Source organism: Strongylocentrotus purpuratus, unplaced genomic scaffold (genome assembly GCF_000002235.5).
Source record: "Strongylocentrotus purpuratus isolate Spur 01 unplaced genomic scaffold, Spur_5.0 spur5_scaffold_18, whole genome shotgun sequence".
NCBI lineage: Eukaryota > Metazoa > Echinodermata > Echinoidea > Camarodonta > Strongylocentrotidae > Strongylocentrotus > Strongylocentrotus purpuratus.
Genome location: NW_022145603.1, coordinates 2093188 through 2109266, shown reverse-complemented (window position 1 = coordinate 2109266; position 16079 = coordinate 2093188). Strand labels below are relative to the sequence as shown.

At 38.0% G+C, this 16079-nt stretch overlaps 1 protein-coding gene across 1 annotated transcript; it reads right to left on the bottom strand.

The window, feature by feature from the left end:
- Window positions 1–5204: 5204 nt before the first annotated feature.
- On the bottom strand, window positions 5205–10423 carry LOC115925461. Its single transcript, XM_030989348.1, has 2 exons — window positions 10359–10423; window positions 5205–9870 (listed from the first exon to the last, which is right to left on the bottom strand). Exons 1-2 carry the CDS (start codon window positions 10421–10423, stop codon window positions 5205–5207), a joined length of 4731 nt encoding a protein of 1576 aa, XP_030845208.1.
- Window positions 10424–16079: the final 5656 nt, after the last annotated feature.

The following is a 16079-nucleotide window of genomic DNA, read 5'->3' as shown; positions in this document are numbered from 1 at the left end:
CTCGAACCAGGGACCTCGATGTCGGAAGTCAAGTGCATTACCGATATACCAAAACATTTCCCATAGAGATTACACGTAAACGGAAAATGGAATGCACAAATCCCACTTTGTAATTGAAATATGAGCATGATCCCGGCATCTGATCGAAAAATAAAGGGCACACTTGTGATAGCTTATTGTCTCAGCTACAACATACTCAAAGTTCAGCGTAAACAAAGCTAAAACGACGGAGATATTGCTCGCAAAAGACAGGATGTAGAATCCAGTTTTGAGAAAAAGTCATGTCCCATAGAGAATACACGCAAAATGTGAAAAATTGACATGCCTCCTTTAATCGCAAAAATACGCCATGATGCCTTTGTCAAAATGAAATATCGTGGTGACTGTATTTGTAGAGAATTGTCTCAGCTAGATCATATCAAAATTTGAAAGAAAATTGATCAATATTGACAGAGATACAGTCTATTCTCCAGAAATCTGCTGACGTCATAATATGCAAATTGAAATTTTGAGTTGGGAGGCCATTATGATGACGTCATGAGTTAATTGAGGGTCAAATGAGACATGAAATCATATTTCCAATTCATACTCTATCAAAATATGGAAAAAAAATTGGGTTCAACTTGCATCCTAAAGCGCTACAATGGATTTTGTATAGGCATGTTTTTGCCCATGTATGCTATGTATTACGAGAGCTCGCACGCACGGACATTATCTTAAACGGACGCTCATTCCGTTATTACTGGTCAGAAAAAGGTGAACAAGGTATCAAAATGCTTGGAAAAATGTGTCAAACATGATGACAGAAAAAATTCAGCGATTCTATGTTGCAAAATATCAGTACACGCGAAAACGCGCGCCCATCCGCGTGTGCGCGTTTTTTGCAAAATGCTTGAAATGGCCTGAAACGTATGCAAACTTAAATTGAGACGATTTAGAGCATTTTTATTTTTTGCGCGCGCGCTGACGCGCGGACGTACGCATGCGCGCGCGTTTTTTGACCTGAAATTGACCGGACGGATATTGACCTTAATCATGATGAATATGAATGAGAAATGCCTTTCCGTTATGAAGATATGATCATGAGTAAAAAGTACCAAAAAAAACACAAAATGGCGCCTGGGTGACGTCATGAAAATTTGATGACCGTGAAAATGTTACTGTCACGTCTCATGACAATGGCCTATGACTGTGCCAAAATTGAAGGAAATTGATTGAACCGATCTTGAGTTATCCTGTGAACAAAAAAGTGTGAAGAAATAAATAAAAATAAAGAATAATAATAATAATAATAATAAATAAATAAAGAAAGAAAATTCTGACGAAAACAATAGGTGATCTGTCGTTGACAGACCACCTAACTAGAAATTTAAATCGTCACGAAGACGAATAAGGTGGTCTGTCTTCAAGGCTTATAATAGATTATAATATTAACTATATTGAAAAAGGGAGAAGTTATATAGACATGTAAACAATGATGATTATGATGATGATCTTGATAGTAATGATTATGATGATGATGATGATGATGTTGATGAGGATGATGATCATGATCATGAGCGTGATTCTGACATCTTATCGGAAGAATGAGGGTGATTTAGATAACATATAGTCTCAGCGACAACATACTAAAATTTGTGAGAAAACTGTTGTATAACAACCGAGATACTGGTCAAAACACATTGTCATGCAGATTCATGTTTTGAAATAAGTGACCTTCCATAGACATAACACGCAAATATGACAAATTATGCATCGCGCCTTTAATCGAATATTTAACTATGATGACGTCATCTAAATGAAAAATAAATGACATATTTGTGATAGAGAATTATCTCAGCTACAACATATCGAAATCTGGGAGAAAATCGATCACTGATAAGCGAGATAATCTCAATTAAACAAAGACAAAAATGACGTCATCAACAAAATACATTTTCTTTAGTTTAGATGCAAATATGAAGATTTTGTTTCACTTTGTACGAGTCAGGGTGGTATGAAATCATATCTCCAACTCATGCTCTTTCCGACCATGATATAAAAATTGGGGGTCGACGGACTATCTGAAGAGCTATTTCGATTTATAAAGTAGCATGTTTTTGATCAAATTTACATTATATTGCCCATAGCAGCACGCGCGGAATTTGAACTTTGACGCGCGCTCACGGCCTTATGAAAGGTCAAGAGTGACTGAAATTAATGTAAATTGTCATTTACGGTAAGAGGAATCTAAATCATGTAAACAAATTGAATTTGACCTTTTCCGCGCGTTGTGAGCGCGCGCACTGCGCGCGGGGACAAGTACGGACGGAAAATTTTGAAATGCTTAAAATGACCTGATTCGTACTCTCCTTTAGTAGTTAAGTGATTTTGAGCAATTTTAAATTTTGACGCGTACATACGCGCGCGTCATGACCTTTATGTGACCTTTGATGACATGACTTGTTGACCCTTGACCTGAAGTATATGTGATATGAATATGAATGACCTTTGCTTAGGCATCATGAAGATATGATGGATAACATGATTTCACAAAATGGCGCCTGGATGACGTCACGATGACCTGATGACCTTGAAAAGGTTACTGTCACGTCTCATGACAATGACCTATGACTGTGTCAAAATTGAAAGAAATTAACACAACCGATCTTGAGTTAACCGATGAACAAAAAACGGGGAGAAATAAAAACAAATAACTAGAAATTTAATCCGTCACGAAGACGAATAAGGTGGTCTGTCTTCAAGTCTTATAATAGATTATTATATTTACTATATTGAAAAGGGGAGAAGTTATATAGACATGTAAACAATGATGATTATGATGATGATGATCTTGATAGTAATGATTATGATGATGATAATCATGATGATGTTGATGAGGGTTGTATAGATATCTACATATGATCCTTGAGACAATGTGGTAATTTCATGGTTCTTTGTTTATTAACACTCAACTGAACTCCAATCAATTCCATACACCGGAATGTACAAAGTAGCAATAATAGTAGTAGTTTAGTAGGTAAAACAAAGTTTTCCTTCCTTGAATCCGTGCCTACATCATATCATATCTGTAGTTTCCATGTGACAAGCCTAGCTACGTTTGTACAACAATTCCAGTCAATCTACGGTATCCTCAAAACAAAAACTAAATTTGGTTTCTTATATCTTGATCCTTACATTCCTCCCCCCAGTTGCAGCTAGAGGATGCAACGATTAACATCTATTTAACCAAAACTTAATTGTCCACCACTGATATAAATTAACAAAATACCAACTGTTATCTACATGTATTATCAAATGTTTATGACCATTTTCTACATATTGTCTCATAACCTAGGTAAAATTAAATTCAAACACTTTCTATTAATATAATACCTAACTGTTTCCAAAACAAATCATAATCACAATGAGATGTAACACTTATATCTCTATACTCTGCCAATTTCTACTATCTAAATGCACAGAATACACTAAATTCTGCAAAATCGAGCTTTATCCCTGGATTACTATAAACATTCCTGTATCAACTCAACAAAAGCATCCAATACGAAATAATCATGACTCAATGATAACTTTAAATCAAAATATTTTCAATGTTTACTCATAGCTGTCAAACTTTTGTCAAACTTTTGTCAAAATGTAATACCTATGGTAATTAAATTATCAAAAAGACCATTTTCGTTATAATTGCCTTTCAAAAAATAACTCTGAAAATAAACCAGTAATATGAAATCCAAACACAAGAATTGTTCTTCCAAAACAAGAATAATTAGTGGCTGTATTTACTACCTTTAACATTTTTCCTTTTGTTTTTACTTAAACATAAAACAATTTCTGAACACCTTCGATTGAACTGAACTGATGCACATGTACATCAACATAAAAGGAACATCGAAATAACGTAGATGCACATGTACTTTCAAACAATAGAGAAAAGGAAATATTTAGCATTGTGCATAATACCATCTTCATACATGTAATACTTATACTTCTGCTTGAACATTAACCTTGTTCTTTCTATTTGCATATATCAATCTGTCCGAAGTTTACCTGCATGACTGAAGTCACATTGTGGATTGACTACTAAGCACATGCAAATATCCTTGCCATTTGCACATAAAACTAAATAACATTCCTTACTTCACTTAAACATGTTAATCCTCAATTTAAATATAACACAATCTGAACTTCCTTATAATGCTCTACACTGCAGAGTGCAGACACATATATTTAAATCTTTTCATTCATGTTAATGTTCTGAACATCTAATGAAATGAAATTTCTAACTTTCTATGTCAACAAATACACTGTTTTCAAAACACTTTCTCCCTTTAACCCTATTTGAGTTCTCTCTTTCTGGTAAGTTTTATATTAACAAATTGTATCTGATTTTAACTCTGAGGCTAATTCAATCATTACCTTGAACAAATTTTTACAAAATATTCTCTTTTAATTATTTGTGTACATGTATGTTCAATCATCCTCAATTTAAACATCCCAATTGTGATAACACAAAGAAATATTGAAACTCAACAAACTTACATATATACATGTACATGTATGAGTATAAAACATCAAATTTCAAAACAAACATTTCAGTCATGAATAGCACTTCACAGAGTTCAACTTAAACAGTTTGAAAGTTCACTAGTTCGTTCCAGTTCATGTTCATATCCTTTATCGTTCTTGCAAAGCATAAACAATATTCGGTGCTGACTTATCATAATTCAATGTCTTAAATTGACATCCTTTCATGGAAGTGTCCTCTCTTAAAATCGCGTAAAACTTTGCTCTCTTGCAATTCGCGTGTTGACAAAATCATCCTGTGTAAATTCGCGACTTGACATGTGTTGATCCAATCCAAATTCGCGATAAAACATGTGTTGATCCAATGCAAATTCGCGATTAAAGATGTGTTGATCAGATCCAAATTCGCTATTAAACATGATTTGATCCTGTATTGGCTCATTATCACAAATGATTACCAATTACTAGCCAAAGGGCTATTAATATTTTACTTCTCACTTTAACACAAACACAAAATTTCACTGGCGCTCTGAATTCCACTGGTTCGCTTGATCCAAACACAAATTGCTTCATTTGCTTGATATCCTCCTCCATGGCTGATTCAAAGCACATCCATTTAAAGGCACTTTCACATATTATACATGTAGATCCTTTCATAAATTTGAGACAAACTCCATTCAAATTTCCTGCTCCAGTAGAATACACAACTTGGTTACTGGCCTTACTAGCGATGTTGTTGCAGTTTTCACTTTCGCTCTGCGGACAAACCCCTTGTTGTCTGGCATAACCTCTTGCACTCGGGCCATGGACCAGGAACATCTGTGCGCTGTTTCGTCTATGACGAGTACAATGTCCCCCACCTGAAGGTTACGACTTGGCTGCAGCCACTTTTGTCGGCGTTGTAGAGAAGGCAGGTACTCTCGCACCCACCTCTTCCAGAATAGGTCTGCCAAGTACTGCATCTGTTTCCACCGCTTCTTTGCGTAGATGTCCTTGTCGTCGAAGATCCCTGGAGGTAGCGTCGTTGAACCCTTCATAGTCAGCAAGCTGTTTGGTGAGATTACATCCAGATCATTTGGGTTGTCTGAACATCGGGTAAGAGGCCTACTATTTATGACGGCCTCCACTTCACACATAAATGTATGGAGCTGCTCCTCGTTCTGGTAGGACTTTAGATACTGCTCTCTCATGACTGCACACAGTATCTTTCTGACTGTTCTAATTTGGCGTTCCCATACTCGCCCCTGATGGGAAGCAGCAGGAGGATTGAAATGCCATTTCATGCCATGGTTTGCATGAAAGTTGATCAGCTGGTCTTGATTCAGCTCCTTTAATGCCTGCTTCAGTTCCCTTTCAGCTCCTACTAAATTTGTACCATTATCTGAGAACATCTCTTTCATAGGTCCTCGGCGGCTGATGAAGCGACGAATAGCCTCTATACAGGAGCTTGTGTCTAGACTCGATGCAACTTCAATGTGCACCCCTCTGCAGGACAGGCATGTGAAGATTACGCCATATCTTTTCCTTATGCTTCTTCCACACTTTATTTCAAAAGGACCAAAATAGTCCATGCCAACTCTGGTGAACGCCGGCTCGTCGCTCTGAACTCGACTTCTTGGAAGTTCTGCCATTTTCTGATGACCAGCCTTTCCTTGGTTCTTTCTGCAAATGATGCATTTCCTTGCTATGTTTCGTGCTAAAACTCCAGCTCCTACCACCCAGAATTTCTGTCGTAATTCAGCTACCATGTGATTTTGTCCCTGATGACCAACTCTCCTATGGATGTATTGCATTAAAAGAGTGGTTACATGATGCTTCTTTGGTAGGATGTATTGATGTTTAGCACTGCTTGGAATCTGGGCATTCTGCAACCTTCCACCTACTTGAAGTAACCCATTGCTCAATTCTGGATCAAGGTTACTAAGGGTAGAGCGTTTTGGTACTCCTTTCTCTTCTCCGTGACCAGCCAGTCGTTTCATTTCCTCTGGGAATGATTCAAGTTGCAATTGTTTAACAATTGCGACTTCGGCATCTTCAATGTCCTTATTTGTCAGGCTGAACATTTCACTGGAATTGCCATCTATTCCTTTTCCCTTTCCTTGTAGCATTTTCTTGAACTTCAATATCCAGGCAACTCCTCGTTTCAGCTTATCCCAATCAGAATAGTGCGACAGGAGTGCACTTATTGGATCCTCTTTGTTTATCATTGTGGCATGAATGTGAGTCTCATCCAAATCTCCTGACATAGTATCATCAGCTTTCTCCATTCTTGCTGGAGCTTTCACACCCTCAGATGGCCATATTTCTTCAGACCGCTTTAGGAATTCTGGGCCTTCAAACCATTCCTTCTTCTTGGTTAGTTCACTGGCATCCAATCCCCTGGATGCATGATCTGCCGGGTTTAACTTGGTAGGAATGTACTTCCACTGATTTGTCTCTGATCCATCTCGGATGATACTCAGTCTGTTTGTCACAAATACTGGATATCTGGCAGTTTCGTTGGCAATGTATTTCAGAACTGTTTGACTGTCCGTCCAAAATACTGTCTCATCCAACTCCATATTCATTTCCCTCTTGATCATACTGTCTTGCTTTACTGCGAGTGTTGCAGCAGTTAACTCCATCTTAACAATAGTGTGAGGCTTCAGTGGGGCAACCCTGGCTTTGGCTGTCAAAAATGCCACATGAACCTCTTCATTCTCATCTGTCTGTCTCAAGTAGGTCACAACACCATAGCCATCCATGCTAGCATCGGCAAAGTGGTGCAGCTGTCTGTTTGTTACTATACCAAAGTTCTTTGGTTTTAGACATCTTTCAGTCTTCACCTGGTCAAGATTTTGTAGCTCATTCATCCAATGTTCCCATTCCATTTTCTGCTTTTCAGGGATTGACTGGTCCCAGTCCAATTTAGCTTGGCACAATTCTTGCAGAATTATCTTAGCCTTCAGAACGAATGGTGCTGCTAGCCCGAAGGGATCATAGACTGAGCTCATTACTGATAGGATGTTTCGGCGAGTAGCCTTTCTTGACATTTCTTTCAATTTGAAGCCTAACTGATCATTTTCTGGATCCCATCTTACACCAAGAGCTCGTTCAGTTGGAAGAACTTCCCTTTGTAAGTCCAAATCCTTCAATTCAACGGCATGTTCCTCCTTTGGAATGGAATCCAAGACCTCTGGTCTGTTGCTTGACCATTTGGTTAACTTGAAGCCTCCCTTGGACAACACTTGTCTTAATGATTCAGCTAGATCAATGCCTTCTTGGGGTGTTGATACCGACTTCAGAAAATCATCAACGTAAAAGTCTTTCTGTATGGCATCTAGGACTTCTTCCTTTGCACAACCTTCATTGTCCTTTGCTGTTCTTTTCAGGGCATAATTCGAACAACTGGGAGAAGATGTAGCCCCAAAAAGATGGACTAGCATTCTGTAGGCTACTGGCTCTTTGGTGATATCCCCCTCAGGCCACCACAAGTAACGCAGCATGTCGCATTGGTCTGGTGTAACTTTCACCTGATAGAACATAGACTGTATATCTGCCATTATAGCCACTTTTTCTTTCCTCCATCTGAGGAGAACACCAAGCAATCTGATGGTTAGATCTGGTCCTTGTAGGAGTTCCTGATTAAGAGACTTTCCTTTGTAGCTGATAGGACAATTGAAGACTACTCTAATCTTTCCTGGCTTTTGGGGATGATACACCCCATGGTGAGGGATATACCATACCTTCCCATCATGTCTGTCCAAGTCTGCTTCTGGAACCTTCTCTGCATAGCCTTGCTTTTCCAGATCATTCATGAATGTGGTGTACTGTTCATGGATTTCCTTGTTCTTTGATAACTTCTGTCCTTGTCTTTCAAGAAATCTTTCAGCTTGGTCCTTGTTGTTAGGCATAGCCACATCTCTCTGCTTTAAGGGCAGATCCATCTGATAATGATTGTCTTTCTTAGTGATAGATTTCTCCATTATGTCCAAGAAATTCTTGTCGTCAACTGACAGGCCCTCTCTGTGATCACTTAGTTTCTCTGTAAATTCCATATTGCAGAAGTCTTTGAATTTCCGTTCTAATTCCTCTTGTCTAGGAATGATGGAAACTTCCTCCTGTTTACAAAAACAGACTTTGTGAATATCTGCTTGCTCTTGAGCTTGTATACCATACACGAGCCAACCTAGCCTTGAGCGGATAGCATATGGTTCTTCGATGTCACCAGCTTTAATTTCTAGAGGCATCGATGCTGACGGAACGTTGGCTCCAATCATGAGAGTTACCCTTGAAATAGAGTTGCGGTTACTTATTTCGGGCAATTCTATGTCCTTCAGATGTTTCCATCGTTTCAGATCCTTTTGAGTTGGAGCATCTGAAACTGTCACTGGTATACCATCTTTGACATAGATGGGCGGAAGATTGATGAATTCCTTCTCCTTTACTCCTGCGATCTGCAGTTCATCTACAGTGACTTCTGTATCTATCACTTCTTCAAGATTCAATGTCTTGACTATTAGCTTGGTTTTCCTGGTTCTTGCATGCAGCCTTTGGGTAAGTTCTGTGTCACAGAAGACTGTTCCACATCCATTATCTATGAATGCATAAGTTGATATGCATCTGTCATTTCCTTTGTGCTTCACGATGACTGGAACTATCGTCATGCACGTCGATGTCTGGGGTTTTCCTCCAACACTTTTCTTCACATTGGTAGACCCTGAAGAGATCCTTCCAGCTTCACTTTGTACATCGGTAGATGTTGAAGCATCATTGGTGGTTTTCCTTGTATTTCCTTCTCCGTCTTTCATCCACCTGGGATCATGCATTAAAGTGTTGTGCATCCTGTCGCAGACATCACACTTGATCTTACTCTTGCATTCCTTTTTCAGATGCTTTGGTTTCAGGCATCGGAAGCAGAGGCCTTTCCTTTTACATTGCTCTGATCTTTCTTCAACTGTCAAGGCTTCAAATTTTCGGCACTCGTCAATAACATGCCTTGAGTTGGTGCCACAGAAAGTACAACTTGGTTCCCTCTTGTCCTTCTGCTCCCTATTCTGTTGTGTAGCTGTACCAAATGCCTTTGTGCTTCTTGATTTTTGTAGTCTTTCTTTCTCATCTTTATTGTAGGAAGCATTTTTCTCAGTCCTCTGATATCCCAATCCCTGTACCATGGGATCGTTAATGTTTCTTTCTGTCTGTATGACGAACTGTGCAAGGTCTTCCAGGGTGGGATTCCTATTAGCAATATCACGAGTCAGGCCTACTCGTGATATCCACTTCTGCTGGAGATACAAGGGTAGTTTGCTTGCCAGAACTCTCAGAAAACTTGCACTATCCATGCCTCCTAAGTCCCCTGCTGCTCTAACATGCGAGCAATTATTGAGGTATATTGCGAATTTTCGCAATCCTTGTCTATCTCCTGATCGTATCTGCTCCCAGGCAACTGCCCTTTCCTTGTATGCATTTATTATGTTACTCTGCTTTCCATAGTCTCTGTGTAGCATGGACTTGGCTGTCTCATATGCCCTCTTACTTGGTTGTATGTGGCGGCATTCTCGAATAAGCTCATGCGCTTCTCCTCTTGTGTATTTTAGTAGAAGCTCTAGTCTTCTGAAAGGTTCATCAGTTCTCTTTTCAACCACATATTCAAAATTCCTTATAAAGGTAAGGTAATCAAGTGGATCCCCATTGAACGGCTCGAGATCTGGCGATGGTAGACTGTTTTCTGCAGTGAATCTAATCATCTCCCTAAGCATCTGTTTGGTGGCTCCTTCTTCATTGCTCACAGGTTCCTTACGAAAGGCTTGTTGTTGTTCTTGTCCACGATCACGGAAAGAATCACCTATTACTTGTTCTCGTTCTTGTCCACGATCACGGAAAGAGTCACCTCTAACTTGATCTCGTTCTTGTCCATGTTCACCGACAAAATCACCTCTAACTCGTTCTTGTCCACGATCACGGAAAGAATCACCTATTACTTGTTCTCGTTCTTGTCTACGATCATGGAAAGAGTCTCCTCTAACTTGATCTCATTCTTGTCCATGATCACCGACAAAATCACCTCTAACTCGTTCTCGTTCTTGTCCACGATCGAGGAAAGAGTCACCTCTAACTTGATCTCGTTCTTGTCCACGATCACGGAAAGAATCACCTTCCACTTTCCATTTCTGTAGCTCTTCCTCTGAATCTTGTTGTAGAAGCTTCAATTCTGCTTGCAAGAGAATAGCAGTCTTTTGTCTTTCAATCTCTGCTTCTTCATCCTTCAAAAGCTGACTCTTTCTCAAATTCTCAGCCTTTTCTTTTGCAATTCGTATTTCTTGTTCGGCTTGTTCCATTTCATGTTGTTTTTGAAGTGTTCTCAGTTTCTTCTCAAGTTTACTCGTTTGATGTAAGGCTATCAACTTTGCTTTAAGTTGTCTTTCCTTCTTTCTCTCTCTTTCTCTCCTCTTTGCAGTACTGGCAGAAGAGGCCGATGATCCACATAATGACAATGTGGATTCCGAGTCATCTCGATCATCTTTCCCATTCTCTAACGTTAGATCTCTTTCTCTAGTAAAGCTCCTTGTTGCACCACTCTCCTTATCATCAACATGATCAATATCATTGCCACCGGCATTGCTCAGTTCCTTATCTTTCACGACATGATCAATATCATTGCCATTGGCATTGCTCAGTTCCTTATCTTTCCCACCTGGGGATTTTGGAGTAGTATTCTCATCCATAATTGCAATTTACTTGATAAACATTCCTTTCAAATCAGCAGTAACGTGTAGAGCTATAGAGTCTAGCCGATTTCACTTCAAAGTTTCATTTCATTCAGCCGATTTCACTTCTGAGTTTCATTTCATTCAGCCGATTTCACTTCTGAGTTTCATTTCATTGAATTACTCACTGTGTCACGTCACGTCAGACTTTAGTACTTGGGCAGTGTTCGCGAGTATCACGCCCGGGGGCTTTGCCGTGTCGAATTCCTTCTTCCATGCAGTATCCGTTGAAGAATCGACTTTGTTTTACTAATGTAGAGATATCTACATATGATCCTTGAGACAATGTGGTAATTTCATGGTTCTTTGTTTATTAACACTCAACTGAACTCCAATCAATTCCATACACCGGAATGTACAAAGTAGCAATAATAGTAGTAGTTTAGTAGGTAAAACAAAGTTTTCCTTCCTTGAATCCGTGCCCACATCATATCATATCTGTAGTTTCCATGTGACAAGCCTAGCTACGTTTGTACAACAATTCCAGTCAATCTACGGTATCCTCAAAACAAAAACTAAATTTGGCTTCTTATATCTTGATCCTTACAAGGGTGATTATCATCATTATGATAATGATGATGATCATGATCATAATCGTGATTCTGACATCTTATCGGAAAAATGAGGGGTGATTTAGATAAAATATAGTCTCAGCGACAACACACTAAAATTTAGGAGAAAACTGTTGAATAACAACCGAGATACTGGTCAAAACACATTGTCATGCAGATTCATGTTTTAAAATAAGTGACCTCCCATAGACATAACACGCAAATATGACAAATTATGCATTGTCGCCTTTAATCGAATATTTTACTATGATGACGTCATCTAAATGAAAAATAAATAACATATTTCTTGTAGAGAATTAGCTCAGCTACATTATACCGAAATCTGGGAGAAAATCGATCACTGATAAGCGAGATAATCTCAATTAAACAAAGACAAAAATGACGTCATCAACAAAATACATTTTCTTTAGTTTAGATGCAAATATAAAGATTTTGTTTCACTTTGTACGAGTCAGGGTGGTATGAAATCATATCTCCAACTCATGCTCTTTCCAACCATGATATAAAAATTGGGGGTCAATGGACTATCTGAAGAGCTATTTCGATTTTTAAAATGGCATGTTTTTTTTATCAAATTTGCATTATATTGCCCATAGCAGTACGCGCGGATTTTGAACTTTGACGCACGCTCACGGCCTTATGAAATATGAAGAGTGACTGAAATTAATGTAAATTGTCAATTACGTTAAGAGGAATCCAAATCATGTAAACATTTTGAATTTGACCTTTTCCGCGCGTTATGAGCGCGCGCACCGCGCGCGGGGACAAGTACGACGGAAATTTTTGAAATGCTTAAAATGGCCTGATTCGTACTCTCGTTTAATAGTTAAGTGATTTTGAGCATTTTAAAATTTTGACGCGCGCGTACGTGAGCGTCATGACCTTTATGTGACCTTTGATGACATGACTTGTTGACCCTTGACCTGAAGTATATGTGATATGAATATGAATGACCTTTGCTAAGGCATCATGAAGATATGATGGATAACGTGATTTCACAAAATGGCGCCTGGATGACGTCACGATGACCTGATGACCTTGAAAAGGTTACTGTCACGTCTCATGACAATGACCTATGACTGTGTCAAAATTGAAAGAAATTAACACAACTGATCTTGAGTTAACCGATGAACAAAAAACGGGGAGAAATAAAAAATAAATAATAATAACTAGAAATTTAATTCGTCACGAAGACGAATAAGGTGGTCTGTCTTCAAGTCTTATAATAGATTATAATATTTACTATATTAAAAAAGGGAGAAGTTATATAGACATGTAAACAATGATGATTATGATGATGATCTTGATAGTAGTGATTATGAGGATGATTATCATCATTAAGATAATGAACATGAGCGTGATTCTGACATCTTATCGGAAAAATGAGGAGTGATTTAGATAACATATAGTGTCAGCGACAACATACTCAAATTTGGGAGAAAACTGTTGAATAACAACCGAGATACTGGTCAAAACACATAGTCATGCAGATTCATGTTTTGAAAAAAGTGACCTCCCATAGACATAACACGCAAATATGACAAATTATGCATTGTCGCCTTTAATCGAATATTTAACTATGATGACGTCATCCAAATGAAAAATAAATGGCATAATTTTAATAGAGAATTATCTCAGCTACAACATATCCAAATCTGGGAGAAAATCGATCATCGATAAGTGAGATAATATCAATTAAACAAAGACAAAAATGACGTCATCAACAAAATACATTTGTTTGAGTTTAGATGCCAATATGATGACTTTGTTACACTTTGTACGAGTCAGGGTGGTATGAAATCATATCTCCAACTCATGCTTTCTCCAACCATGATATAAAAATTGGGGGTCGATGGACTATCTGAAGAGCTATTTCGATTTTTAAAATGGCATGTTTTTGATCAAATTTGCATTATATTGCCCATAGCAGTACGCGCGGATTTTGAACTTTGACGCGCGCTCACGGCCTTATGAAAGGTCAAGGGTGACTGAAAATAATGTAAGTTGTCATTTACGGTAAGAGGAATCTAAATCATGTAAAAAATTTGAATTTGACCTTTTCCGCGCGCCGTGAGCGCGCGCAACGCGCGCGGAGACACGTACGGACGGAATATTTTGAAATGCTTAGAATGACCTGATTCGTACTCTTCTTTAATAGTTAAGTGATTTTGAGCATTTTAAAATTTTGACGCGCGCGTACGTGCGCGTCATGACCTTTATGTGACCTTTGATGAAATGACTTGTTGACCCTTGACCTGAAGTATATGTGATAAGAATATGAATGACCTTTGCTTATGCATCATGAAGATATGATGGATAATGGGATTTCACAAAATGGCGCCTGGATGACGTCACGATGATTTGATGACCTTGAAAATGTTCCTGTCACGTCTTATGACAATGACCTATGACTGTGCCGAAATTGGACGACTTTGACTAAACTGATCTTGAGTTATCCTCTGAACAAAAAAGGGGGGAGAAATAAATAAAAATAAATAATAATAATAATAATAATAAATAAAGAAAGAAAATTCTGACGAAAACAATAGGTGGTCTGTCGTTGACAGACCACCTAATAATAATAAACTAGAAATTTAATTCGTCACGAAGACGAATAAGGTGGTCTGTCTTCATGTCTGATGGTAGATTATACTATTTACTATATTGAGAAAGGTAGAAGTTATATAGTCATGTAAACAATGATGATGATGATGATGATGATGATCTTGATAGTAATGGTGATGACGATGATGACGATGATAATGATAATGTTAATGATATTGATGATCATGAGCATGATCCTGACATCTTATCGAAAAAATAAGGGGTGATTTAGATAACATATAGTCTCAGGTACAACATACTAAAATTTGGGAGAAAACTGTTGAATAACAACCGAGATACTGGTCAAAACATATTGTCATGCAGATTCATGAAAAAAGTGACCTCCTATAGACATAACACGCAAATATGACAAATTATGCAATGTCGCCTTTAATCGAATATTTCACTACGATGACGTCATCTAAATGAAAAATAAATGCCTGTTTCTGGTAGAAAATTAGCTCAGCTACAACATATCAAAATTTGGAAGAAAATTGATCAACATTAAGCGAGATACAATCAATTTTTCAAAAATATGCTGACGAATTTTCGATACACTGCAATCAGTTTGCCTAGGGTGTGATTGTTACGTCACAATGGAGTTCGGGCATAGTGCGCATTTTGTTATACACGTAATATACATTGTGATTGTCACCAGCAGCTGGTGCGCGATGAAATGTACAACTGGGTCAATTATTGCTCACTAGTTTCACACGCATTTTGCCGTTGACTTTTCAGATCGAGCAATAATATATTTTCTATACAGTTAATAATGTATTTCGTATAGGCATGTTTTTGCCCATATATGCTATGTATTACAAGAGCTCGCACGCACAGACATTTACCTTAAACTGACGCTCATTTCGTTATTAATGGTCATAAAGAGATAAACATGGTATCAAATTGTTCGAAATAAAATGGGCAATACTATGATAGACAAAAAAGGCGATTTCAGGTTGCGTAAGACCATTAAGAACACAAACGTGCGCGCAAATTTATGCGCGCGCAAAGGTGTGCCCACGCAAAATTTTCGAAATGCTTGAAATGGCCTAAAACGTACTCTAATTGGATTAAAAAGTGATTATGAGCATTTTTTTATTTTTGCGCGCACCAACGTGCGGACGTACGCGTACGCGCGCGTTTATTGACCTTAAGTTGACCGGATGGATATTGACCATAATCGTTATAAATATGAATGAGAAATGATTTACGGTTATGAAGATATGATCATTAGTTGATTCTCAGAGCACTTCACAAAATGGCGCCTGGATGACGTCACGATATTTTGATGAACTTGAAAATGTTCCTGTCACGTCTTAAGATAATGACCTATGACTGTATTAAATTTGAAAGAAATTGGGTGGTTCAATTTTGAGTAATCGTGCACACAAAAAAGTGGTCACAAATTTATTTTAATTAAATTGTGTTTTTGTACAAATTCAATTAAAATACTAGAATTTAATTCGTCACGAAGACGAATAAGGTGGTCTGTCTAAGTCTTATGATAGATATGAGAATGGGACAAGTTATATAGACATGTAAACAATAATGATCATGATGAACATGGTGATGATCATGATAGTAAAGGTGATGATGATGATGATAATGATAATGTTATATGACGATAAAA